The following is a 13291-nucleotide window of genomic DNA, read 5'->3' on the forward strand; positions in this document are numbered from 1 at the left end:
CAACCTCATACAATCTAATACATTTTTTCCATTAATCTAAGTCATTTTGTTAAGGGTTTGTCAAAACCTCATGAACATTATTGTCCCTCGTCAGATTGGTCATATATGTCTCTCTGTCTATTTCTCATACTAGACATTAACCAAACAGAGGCTACGGCTGCGTCTAAGCCTATAATTAATTACTGTGTACACTTGTGGAAACAGTAAAATTCTTAGCCCATTAATACAGATCATTAACAAGATAAAGCCTGGTCGCCTGTCATGTCCTGCTTCACAGCAAATACCACCTGAAAGTCCCAGACGCCTTAACTAAAAAAATCTGTAAAATCTACACAAACTTAATCTATACTATAGTGTGCACCTAAAGTAACACAGAAAGTGAAAAACACCAATTAAGTTTTGTCATTTAATCTTATCCAGCCAACAATGGAAACTCACCAACCATGAATCATGTTTCTTACTGTTAATTGGGCCAATATATATAATGTAATTGCAGATTCCATGTTTACCAAGGGTCTGCTGCTTCAGTGCTGCCACCCAATGAAATTACTAGAAAATGCAGATCTCAATAGCAATCAAGGAAATGTAATTCCAAGAATGTATTCCAAATAATTAACTACAAATTGTAAGAACCTAACACCATGGCATTGGCATACATTATGCTTTCTCTAAAATACTTTGCTAATAGACTCACTCGGAAGAATTTTTACCGTGATAATGCTAAATTGTAATAAATGACAATACTTTCGGCAATATGCAATGGTGCACATCAATCAGCAAAACATTACTTCCTCAAATTAACCAAGGAATAACTAGTACAGTGGTTTGATCCAAAAACAGTTTTTATCGAGTGTTGATATAAAACAGTCAGACAATTCTTTATTTGAGTTTGGGAAAACACAGAACAACTCATGACCAAAATTCAAGAGTAGTTGCTGTTGTAGAAATTCTTTAGGAAAGGTGAGATGCCCTGGTCTTTCGTGGCCTTATCGTGCACAAGCCCTTCCTTACCAACAACATACTGACCAATGATGTGATGCCTCTGCTTTGCATGATCGACAACATTCTTCAGCTCTTCGAACGCCTTGAACAGCAGCATATCAATCACCTGAATGTCCACAAGATATTAGCGATAACAGTACAATCTTTTCTCATAGATAAGATTCTTTGACTGAAGCATAAATTGACACATTTTCTTTTATAGTTGATAAATTGATAAATAATTAAATATCATTCCATGTTCTGAAGAATTATAAGCTTTGATGCCTATGCAAGGACAAGATTCATAATGCAATGTGAGGAGATTTCAAAGGCAATGGCCAATGGAAGTCATTTTTTGTTAATGTAACTAGATCTCAAAAGCCTATACATACTCTCGTATCTTTCTGCCATCACGTGGATACATTTACGAGTACGACACACCCCAAACTTGGGAGTTTGAAAGTTACTTCAGATCGAAGTGGTCCAACCTTGTAGGATTTATGACAATGACATGGAAGCTTCATCCTACTAGGGGGCATTGGCTATATGGATCAAACAACACCAGTATCCCCTATCATGTACCATCTCTGCAATAAGACCATGCATGCTTACAAGTCTCTTGGCCACCTCATTCAAAGTCTTCTTTCTTTATCCTAACCACTAGTATATCTTCCATCTGATCTACCTTCCCCACAAGATGTCTTCTCTCTACATGTCCAAACCACTTAAACACGATACTCCACCATTGTATGTTCTCATTCCTTAATCCTTGTTTTGTTTATTTTCGTATGATCACCCATCCATCTAAACATCTTCACTTCGGCCACAGTAAACTTGTGTTCGTGTAAATTACACTCACCAACAGTTTAGCGTAATTACACACGACAACCCTTCACCTTGTGTCTTACATCTTTTTCCTAAAGCTCACCAACAATGCCATCTGTGCCTCCCTCTCCACGGATTCTTTTCAATACTGTTTAGTTTGAAACTCTGGCTAACAACAAAAGGACTATATCCAAGGGAAATCCACCTTGGTTGGTTGCTAAGCCTTGAACATCATCCTCACCTGCTCCACAAGACACAAGATGGTGAAAACATGTAATGGTTCACTTGGAGAGAAAATGGTGGATTAGGGGCAGCATAAGGGCAGCTGCAGAGACCCAGACAAGGTGGGTTCAATTGCAACCAGCAATGAAATGATGGTGCGCCACGGTTGGCAAGGGCAACAGTATACAGGTCTCAAACCTAAACTGTCTTTTGACTCACAACATTATTCTGTGTATACTCCCAACTATGAAGTGAAAAGGGAGTTGATCTTCCTGGAATGCTATTTTAACTTGCCAAGTTTTTAAGTTGTTATAATCTCATGTTGATGATTGACCTTTTCTTGTAAATTTTCTTCCTAGTTGCACTTATGTTAGCTGGAAAACCGAACTTGAATCTATTGTCTGGTGTGTTTTGGCAGTTGTTTCTTGTTCCATCTACCTTGTTAATGGGAAAAGAAAGCCATCGTTTGCTGATAGTAAGTGTAAAAAAATTAATGTCTCAATCTATTCCATCTAGAAAATGGAAACCATGACAATTCATGGAAGTGGCCATGGTGTAAGTGGTGAGATTAGGGTGTTTAATTTTAAAAGAATTTAGATGATCTAACTCAACCTCAAAAGCTAGCTTATGAGATGAGAGATGTTCAATTTCTTATAAAAACTACCTAGGCATTATTTCAAGGCAATATAAGGCTTTAACCCACACCCGTCATGCCCAAGACGAGATATATGGAGTATGAAGTTTGCAATATTAGACATCTGAAACATGAAGTTTGTAGGATTGGACAATTGCAAGTGGTCTATTAGCAACCATTGGCTTTAATATCATATTAGAATTGAGTAGGTCAAAGTCAACTCCAAAAGCTAACTCGTGAGATAAAGGACCCAAGTTCTTATACTTCTATCCAGACCTTATTCCAGGGTGATGTAGGACTCCAACAAAACTTCAGTTATGAATCGGTAGTGGTTGTAATCTGTAGATCAGTACAACTACTAGCTGGGAGCACAGAATTTTAAGTGATGATTTGGCAGGTGGCAGTGGTGGTGGTGGTTTGATGCTTTGATGGCACAACCAAACATTGGAAATATATGTTAGGATAATTAAGTGTTGTTTTATAACTTAATATTTAAAAGTATCCATTTCAGTGCACATTAAATAACACCAAAAATTTCATAAGTTCCGTTATTTATCATATGACTAGGACAAGGTTTATTACTTTACTTTATTTTCTGTCGGGCCTGCTTTACATCACATTAACAGCAACGATGGTTGGTGACTTGGTGCAGTGCTAAAAACTCAAAGACCATAATGTTTCGTTTTTAAATGAAGGGTCTCTAATGTAATTACACTAAACTTTAAGGGAGTTGAGTGTAATTTACCCAACCAAATTTAATGCAAATTATAATATACTTGGAAAATTACCACCTAAACTCAGCCTAGGAAAACCACCATATTGATGAGTTGGAAAACTGGAATTCGGACATTATTAGAAAGGGAATTTCACTAAGCTTAACTACCAATCAGATATGATTTGCATTTCAATGTGTTCAATCAAGCAATATGCCAGTATTTAAGAAACATGATTTATTGCCACTAAGAAAAAGCTAGAAACCTAAATACCCACTGATATTGTGTCTGAAAATAATCTTAGAACCACTCACTTTCACAAAACAAATTCAACAACTAGAGAAACAACAAATCTAAAAGAGAATATTTATTGAGCAGGTTTAAACTTCCAGAAGATCGGGTATAACTTCAACGTGCTACATTAACATACATAGCTTTCTTGTATAGGTAAGCTAAGAATATCTAGCAAAATATATCATTCAAACTCGTCCACAGAATCTTTTTCTTTCATAATAGCTCTTCAAAGTTGAAAGATATATCAAACAAGTTGGCTCCAAATCTAATTTGAAATTATCAAATGAATTATCCATCTTGTTTTCACAAAAACATGTTGAAACTAGTGTCAACTCCCAAATTTGGTGATGGATTTAAGCCTAAATGAAAGAAAACTTGTGCGGAAACTAGAGGCTATTAATCAACAATTGCCGTGTTCATATTTTAGGGCATGTCAGTCATAAAATCTCATAACTACTCAAAACTCAAGGGAACTTAGAAGTAGTCTAAATTCCAACATTTTCCTGTGCAATGTGACAGTTTGGTTCTCACCCGATGTTCATTGATTATCAAACTCAGGCAGATCAGTCAAGTTCTAACTAGTTATCCTATATGAAAAGAATAGAAAATTATTTTTCCAGAAATGCGGAAATGCATGTAGCGGTCACAATATATTTCTCTATAGCTAGATTAATTGAAAATTTGGTTTTAAACAGAGTTCAATGATGTCACTTAATCTGGTAACATGGGAGAAAACTCGGTTATCGGTTTCATCCTTACGAGTTAAACAAACAATTCTGCATATGGCACTAAATTTCCAATCCTATCTCACAGCCATTCTAAATTCCTAAGAATGATCATATGGAAGCTAATAACCAGCACTATACAAGTGTCAGGACTCACCATATCTTCTACGTATACATACAAATTGCCTTTAGCAAAAGATAAAGTTCAGGTCCAATGCCCAAACAATGAATCTTGGGACACAGATAAAACCTCTCTCCAAAAATTTCCAGAACTTCACTATTACAAAGAGAATGGTGCGGAGCATGGAACAGATTAGCAACATCAGACAAATAAAATTAAATCTATATTCGTTAAGGTGTTCAAATAGCGAGCAGTCGAGCACGAATAACAACCCGAAAATTAAAAAGAAAAATGTGAATTTCACTAAAATCTAAAAATAACAAAATTTTGGCAAATTTCACCAATGAATAAACAGCTCCAGAGAATTTCAATTGAATAATTTAAAATAACAAGAGAAAAAGGGGGGAAATGGGACCTTGGGATTGGTGACGTGGGAGTTCTTGCGGATCTCGGAAGCGACGGTGGAGCGAAGCTCGGAGATGGAAGTGACGTCATCAAGATTGTAGATTTGCATGACAGTGGGGAGGGATCGGCAGGCGGTCTTGAAGAAATCGAAGACGCGGTGTCTGGCCTCCTCCAGAGTCGCAGAGTTGGGAGCCACTTTCACGCTCTTAAGTGCGTTCGACATCTTTCACTTACTCACTCACTACCTACGTTCTTTCTGTTTTCTTCTCAATTCACAACTCTGGAATGTGGCGATGAAAAATAAATAGAAAGTAATCCTATGATTATGAGCCTACGACTATCTGCCCTAGAGTTATCAACGCTTCGTGAATTTTAACTGTTTTTCTTTTACTTTTACCCTTTTTTTTTAATTAATTTTTCATTTACAAACGTTTGTTTTTATTCTTGAGCAGATGACCATTTTGGTGTTAATAAAGAAACTAATATTTACTAAAATAAATTTGAGAAGAAAATGAATTTTGGTATCTGAAAAATTATCTCCAACAAAATATATTATAGAGATATACTTATTGGTGAACGGTGAACCTGTTTCAAAAATTTAGATCTTCCATCCTTAAAATTCCATGATTTTACGAATGGGCAAAAAATCAAGAAAGCGGTTTAAAGACCAAATTTTGTCTCAATTTATATTTTTTAAATAATTATTCAAATATTACCACATTAAATTAGATCAAATATATAAATTATTTGCTGTTTATGAAAATAAAAATGGATCATTTAACTATTAGAAAATTAAATTTTTCTTTTTGATAATGTTTTGTCAAAACGTAAAGGTTTCTTTTATAAAAGACTTAAAAGAGTAACAATTTACTCTCTATTTTTAAATTTTTAAATTAACTTCATGTATTGACATTTCTGACTTTTCATGCAATAATCAATTAGTCCTTAAGGTTTAAAATTAAATTGATCAAGTTAATCCCACAATTTTAAATTATCGATCAATTTAATTTCTCCATCAGCTGATCAGTTCGAAAAACTAATGTGAAACTTTAACTATCATATGATATGCTATTAGACAAGTAGATATGGCTCAAAAAAAGTGTTTCAATGAGATGACTAAGAATGGTTTGATTGGTATCTCCATTTAGCAACCGACGAAAACTACCCAGTTGCATCATTCAACAATCCAGCGATAAATTTTCCGATATTACAATAATATTTAGTTTCAATGTTCACAAAGATAGTTTGCATACAAGGCCTCATTCTGTATAGTGATTGATAGTGGCTACAGAGGATTCAACCAAAGCAGCACCATCGTTTGTTAGAGAAGTTACTTGTTCTGTTCTGAGTCAAAAAGAGAATTTGCATGAAATTTACATTTCACCACATTCAGCAATGACACAAGCTAATTTCGGCCGGTTATTGGGTCCAGTTGCGACATTCTCGATCTTCCGGACAACCAAAAGACCATCTCCAAGCACTCTCTGCATGAAAGGAAGACAGGAAAATGACCAAAATTGGATAGGTTTGGCAAAATAATTCAAACAATGCAACCTATTCAAGGATGCATATGAAATGAAATATTTGAAGAGGCAAGCACAATAAATGAGCAGTGAGGATGGAGTGTCAAGGAAAAGGGCACAACAAAGCCAGTTCTCTCGACCGCAGTAGTGCATAATCTTTGCGAAATAACAATAAACAGGGATAAAGGATAAGATATTGTGTTTATTTTCAGTATCTGTATTATTAACAAACAGTAAAAGTAAGTTGTTCATATGCCTAAGCTTAAATTTAGGTGGCTTTGATTTGTTCAGCATCAACGCCAAAATACCTAACGGCCTAACCTTAAGTCAACAAAATTGATAAAATCATTTGGAAATTTTTTATAATAAATGAGCTTCATTAGAGCATGATCTATGATGAACAATATGGGAACTTATATTATTATTTGAGCAATAGATATCAATTAGAGTCCAAGTTAAGGGTTTAAGGAAAATAAATAGTGCGTTGTTGTTTTCTTTTGGTTACAATGAATAAACCTTATAAGAGTACCAGTTACTCAGTTAGCCAAGATTTTCTCATGCTTTGCAAGAACTCTCAAGGCTTGAGGAAAAGGTCAATAATAACAGATCTTAAGGAGGCATGGGGTTAGTGAAAAGTTTTCAAATTCCTTAACATTGTAAAATCATTCCGATGTAAGGATTTAAGCTTAAAATTCCCAAGAATGTAAAAACATTCTTCTAACCACACCAAACTCCATATGAGCGGTTTGAAGGAAAATAAAGATAGGAAACCAAAGAAATTGAAGCATACCCCAAAAACCACATGCTTGTTGTCAAGCCAGTCACATTTTGAACAAGTTATGAAGAACTGTGGCAAAAAAAAAAAAAGACAATTTATCAGTAGAAATAGAGCTTCACCAATTTCATGTCACTGAGAAATGGGAAGAGAAAGGTAGTGTAGTGACCAATGAAATTTTACCTGACAACCATTGGTGTTAGCTCCACTGTTTGCCTGCAGATTAAGAGTAACCAGACTTAGCATTTGACATGGGAATCAGTAAAAGCATAATTAACACAATCAAATTGAATCAATTATCAGTTTTAGTAATAGAACATAACAAAAACTTCAAAGCACTTGGGAAAAAAGGGATTACCTTGATTTGTGAATATAGTTACTGATTAGAATGTTGAAAATCAAATAAGTTATTTAATTTTAGAATTTCCATGATTCCATTAATTTTGATTAGCGTATGTCAGCCAACTTTTTTATATTTTTAGATATTAGTACAATTTATTAAATTAAGAAAGTAAAATTATATATATATATATATATATATAATAAACAGAAAAAGCAATATAACTAACTCGGTGGTTAAAGAGTGCATATGAAGCATAACCTAAAAATACCAAGTTCAAGCCTTCACAATAATTATTTTACAAAAACAATGTGAGATACACAAAGTCACTCAATCCTCCTTATATATAGGTATAGAGGTGTAGATGTACAAAATAATAATAATAATAATAATAATAAGCTTACTAAAACTTAAAATTTGTAATGAGTTCCAAACATCAATATCTTGTAGATATGTCATTTTCATATATGCATACAGTCAATTATTGCTACAATTAAAGAGTTATTACAAAAATTGATTACAATGATACTATCACATTTATAACTGTAATATTGTACTGATATAATTGTACCCTTTGCAGCATGGTTTAGACACAAAATACCATCAATAGTCACCCTGTTTTCAAATAACCCAAAATTAATGCAAGATGAAGCAATAATAACATACCATTGAAAGAAGACCAGGGCCAGTATGTTTGGCAATAAAATTTTCATCATCAAACTTGTGTCCATAGATAGAGACACATCCACTGCCATCACCCTGCCAAGGAATATTATACTAGTCAATTCACATTACAACATGATAGAGTTCTAGATTTGTAACATTTGTACAGTAGTATAACCAAATCCTCTGAAGACAAATCAAATGCAGGTTACTATATGTATGAAATTGAATTTGAACTCATGCATCTCATTATTTGTGATATTATAATGATAGCACAAAAAGTTAGTGCAAATATAATAATTTAGAATAAAAATGCTGCACTAAGAAGATAGATTGTGTCATTCACTGACAAAAAAAAGAAAATAAAAAATCTGTACAGATAGCCTACAATGAAGATAAACTAATTAATAGAATTAATTAATATGACCACTTGATTGGATCACGCATCTTTTATCTATCTACCTGTTGCAAGGTGCATAACCTGTTTAGCGGGATCTATCTTTGATATGCATGGAGATTATAGAGTTTCTCCCTTTCGTTTGTTTGTATATTACTATTCGTATTGAGAATGTCTTATCCTCCACATCTACTTAATATTGTTTCCTTTGTATTTAATAATGCTTCTTCATTTATGAAAGATAAATACATAATGACCACATAATGTTTGACATCGAATTCCCTAACCACAAATGACATGTAAAATGGTTTCAACGACGAGAAATGGAATATGAAACAACCTTAGCCCAAGGGTAAAGGAGGAGGAAGGATGGGAATGGGATGCACTTTAATTGACCTAAGAACATAGGCAGGACATTTGCACACGAGATAAAGGAGAAAATTTTATGGCAGCAAAAGTGGAGAGAGAAAGAGTGCAAATCTGAAATAGAAAATGAGATAAAGCCTATAATTGGAGATTGGAGAAGTTATGTAAGAATTGAGTACATCTGGGATAGGTTGGAGAGCATGCTGACGAGGGGACTACTTTGTCTGTACTTTTTCCAATTCTTTCTTTCTTTAATCTGTTTTAGTTTCCACTATTTTGATAGGATTCCAATTAGCTACTCCAGTTCCAATCAGGTTACAAAAAAACCAAGTAGCATAAATTATAATATAAAAATAAAAACAGGGGATATAAAGGAAAAACCACTTCTAAAAACCAGGATGTTAAGAGGGAAAAACATGGTTTCAATGAGAATGCTATCTCACACCAAATCAATAATTCAGTATAGGATTCATACATCTAAATCTAGCCCAAAAACAAAAGGTGAGGACGTACAGTTGACAAACCGAACCTTGATTGGACCAGCATACCACATGATGTAGAAGAAAGGGGGAAAGGCTCTTTCAAAAGCCAAGTGTTGAGGGAGAATTTTCTAAAAGGTTAAATGGAAGTACCATGTCCTAAACCCAGCTGATGTCACATTCACACTACTAAGTTAATATGTCTTTGGAGATAAATTGAAGGAATAAAGGAAACACTGCTATATCTAGCCCTGACTAAAATTGAGTTGACAAGTGAAAGCTACAATAATAAAAGAAAAAGACTTCAAAGTGATGATAATATAAAGTAGTTGTCATTTAAGAATTCCAGGGTAAAGCAAAATTAATCTACATTTAAATACTATCATGTTGTGGAAGTGGTTGATTCATTCACCCCCCCCCCCCCTTTCCCCTTTTCTCTCTTTTTGTTTCTTTTGTTTGTCCTCTATTTAAACTTCCTTAGCAGGTTCCTTATCCTCCTAACCCTTTCCTGATTATCTTCTCTTCATATGAATATCTTCTTTGCACAATATCTTCTTTATCTGAAAATATTATGCACTTTGTTCTTAACCATATTGGATAGGAAACACCGACTATATACCTAAGATGCTCCTCATGTTGTATGTTTCAGATAATACCAAGTTATACATACAGATAAATGTGTAATCACCTTAATAATTTAGGTTATAAAAGGGCCTCCTCTTGCATATGATGTAAAACAGTTATATTATAGTCAAAGTTACAGTAGCTACAACGATACCTTAATGAAATCACCAGCCTGAATCATAAAATCCTTAATAACTCTATGAAATTGACTACCCTTGTAGCCGACAGGTAGTCCTGCTTTCCTGGCAAAAGAATAAACTACAGTGTTAGTCACCTCATCAACAGAAAACGAAACAATATTTCATTCTGATCCAGTAGCTATTTGAAAATTTAGCTTTCACTTTGTAATTAATTCAGAGCTCAATTAACTCATGCGCAAGAAAAGTGGAAAAGAAAACTCATACAAACAACATATAAGCTAGCTACCTTTAAAATCCCAACTGGCATCTAAATAAGCTTTCAATTGAAAATACGTAAGTGTTGTCTTGTATTAGATTTCTACATTTTCTTTTCCCTTTTTCTAGATATTAAATATTATTGGATATTATAACTTTCCATCATCACTTGCACCCCCAAATGCAGCACAGAATCGATGGAACAGGGACAGTTGCAATTAACCAATTTGAAGCATCTACCACACAGCAATCAGAGAAAAAGGGGGTTGGCAGAAGCAATGAGATCGACTTGCAGCATATGCAATTGCATGGAGCAAGCAGCACTTGTAGTTGCAAGGAGGCAAAGAAACTCAGATTTTAGTTGCACCAATGGGATGGGTTAGTTTCAAATTCCATATTCAAATCACACAGTTCAGCCACAAGATTGTAGTGGAGTGATTTTTGGTTGAGTTGTTTCATGCTGGGATCTGCATATTTTCTGATTTTATGCTGCTCATCCTAGACCAGACAGTGACAAGGGATCAGTATGATCATACTATCTAGCTGCTTATATGTCCTAAGATACCATCCAAGAAGATGTTTTGCAAGGTGATCAGGATCACTAACCAGCCTTACAAACTTGCAGAATTGTGCTTCGCAAGTAGAATCACAATTTTGACAACCATATCCCATATCGGAAACAAAAGCCCGAATAAGTTTTATGGTCTAAATGATCAAGTTATCATCCCAGAGTCAACACTAGCATAGAATGATCATCATCTTCAATTTATCATCGTGCCAATTGCAAAAGAATAACTGCTGATACCATAGAATGCAGTAACTAAACACCAAAATACCAATAACTATCAACAGAGTTTGAAAGCAGAAAATGGCAAGAACAGATTGAAAACTCAAAAATTAAAATTATGAAGCTTATATTGCCAACTCAGTAGTATAAATGATAATGGTGTTGATGAGAATGGATCAGATGGAAAAGATCATTTCACTACCTGTATTCCCCAGTGCAGAACTGCCTGCAAAATAGTAAAAGTCAAATCCCTCAATTAGAAGGAGAAATAAAATTAATTATAAACATGGACACTCCAAACATGCATTGATTTTATAAGTATGTCTTGGATGATCCGTGTATCTGAATTAAATATAATACATAAAATTAGGTTTTAATATTGAAAAATGAAACAATAATAGCACATCAACCATGAAAAACAATGCCAACTCTTTTGGTGTATGGTTTCCAATTCCTGCTCTTAAGTAGCAATCAAAATAATAGTATGAAAATATTCTGAAACCACATAAAGCTACGTTAATTAACATACCGAATCCACTACCAAGAATCATTTACCAATAGCATCAAGTTTAAACATACAAAGAATGATCAAGACTGTAGAAACTAAGGAAATACTTCCGCCAGAAAAGAGTAACTTTATATAGGTTAATAAGTTCTTTTCGGTTTCAAAAGAATGATCATGAATAATTCTATTTTATTTTATATATCTGGGTTCTAGTTCCTAGAAGGTCATACCAACTCAACTACTACATATTAACTTCCTCATTGATTCTCATCATCACTGTTATTACCATTGTCATTTTGCTCTCAACTAAAGGATACAAAGGAATCTTTTTAAAAAACAAAATAAAAAAAATTGAGAGGAAACTTGAAGAATCCCTTAGTACTTTCAGAATTATAAACTTCCCAAGCATCTTACTCCTATTCCTATATTTCAATTTCAAAACCAGATAAATAGATAATCAAATAAATAAATAAGTTAAGCGAAAAGTGGAAAGAACCTGAAATTCTCAGCGGTTTTGGGGGCAATATCAGCGAAGAGCTCCATCTTGATCCTGCCAGCAGGTATGTTACCGATGGTGACATCGAAAAAAACGATGGGGTTCTTAGGGTTGGAAGGGCGCACGTGCCACTCCACGCCTGCGTTGTTGCTGTTGCTTCCTCCAACTGAAGAACCCATTTCGAACCTCGCACGAGTGAAGCACACAGCACACTTAGTTGAGCTGCTGCTGCTTGTGTTCTTGCTTGGGTGTACTTTGTACGTGGAAGTGTAATACTTGCTTCTAGTTAGTTTTCTTTTTATTTTTTTTGGGTATCTGGCGGTATTTTTAGTCCATTAGGTTAAGAGTTCAATTACACATCCAAGCATTTTTGTATCTGGCAGCATTTGTACACACGCGCGTTTCAATAACACTTCTTCGTCTTCGTTTTCGCGTTCTTTCTCCTGCGCATTCTTCCTTTTTCTTTACTTTTCTCCTTCTTCATCTTCGCATTCATTTTTCTTTTTTTTGTGTTCTTCTTTTTACTTCTTCGCTTTCCTTTTTCTTTGCGTTTTCTCTTAATCATCATTTTTTAATTGTTGCTGTTGGTGCATTTTTTCTTTTCCTCCTCTTAATAGAGGTTCATTTGGATCCAGAAATGAATTCGATGGGTTTTTGTTGATAATTTACTGAGATAATACTCAATTTGGTCCCTAAACTTACACGTGAGTCTCAATTTAGTACCTGAGGTTTCAATTGTCTCTATTTAATCCCCCAAGTTTATAAACATGCCTCATATTAGTCCTTGAGACCATTTTTAGTATAAAAACGTTAATAGAGCGCTGTTATAGATTATCACATATCACGTTAAAACTTGTAAAATGATACAATTTTGGTTTTGACATTTAAATAGCTCAAAAACGACATCATATTACTTATTTTGTTAGGTAAAATTTTAATAAACACCATTTAGGATGTTGTTTTTGGGTTATTTGAATACCAAAACTAAAACAACATCATTTTACAAAGTTTAGTGTGGCAT

At 34.2% G+C, this 13291-nt stretch overlaps 2 protein-coding genes across 2 annotated transcripts; both read right to left on the bottom strand.

The window, feature by feature from the left end:
- Positions 1-773: 773 nt before the first annotated feature.
- Positions 774-5507, bottom strand: LOC112707627 (NADH dehydrogenase [ubiquinone] 1 alpha subcomplex subunit 6). Its single transcript, XM_025759447.2, has 2 exons — positions 4931-5507; positions 774-1108 (listed from the first exon to the last, which is right to left on the bottom strand). The coding sequence occupies exons 1-2, from the start codon at positions 5141-5143 to the stop codon at positions 923-925; spliced, it is 399 nt and encodes a 132-aa protein (XP_025615232.1). The 5' UTR covers positions 5144-5507; the 3' UTR covers positions 774-922.
- A 513-nt stretch (positions 5508-6020) lies between these two features.
- Positions 6021-12649, bottom strand: LOC112707628 (peptidyl-prolyl cis-trans isomerase CYP22). The gene is made up of 7 exons (XM_025759448.3): positions 12271-12649; positions 11472-11495; positions 10242-10329; positions 8225-8317; positions 7402-7434; positions 7234-7290; positions 6021-6404 (listed from the first exon to the last, which is right to left on the bottom strand). The coding sequence occupies exons 1-7, from the start codon at positions 12447-12449 to the stop codon at positions 6294-6296; spliced, it is 585 nt and encodes a 194-aa protein (XP_025615233.1). The 5' UTR covers positions 12450-12649; the 3' UTR covers positions 6021-6293.
- Between the last annotated feature and the right edge of the window lie 642 nt (positions 12650-13291).

The sequence above is a fragment of the Arachis hypogaea genome, chromosome 8 (genome assembly GCF_003086295.3).
Source record: "Arachis hypogaea cultivar Tifrunner chromosome 8, arahy.Tifrunner.gnm2.J5K5, whole genome shotgun sequence".
NCBI lineage: Eukaryota > Viridiplantae > Streptophyta > Magnoliopsida > Fabales > Fabaceae > Arachis > Arachis hypogaea.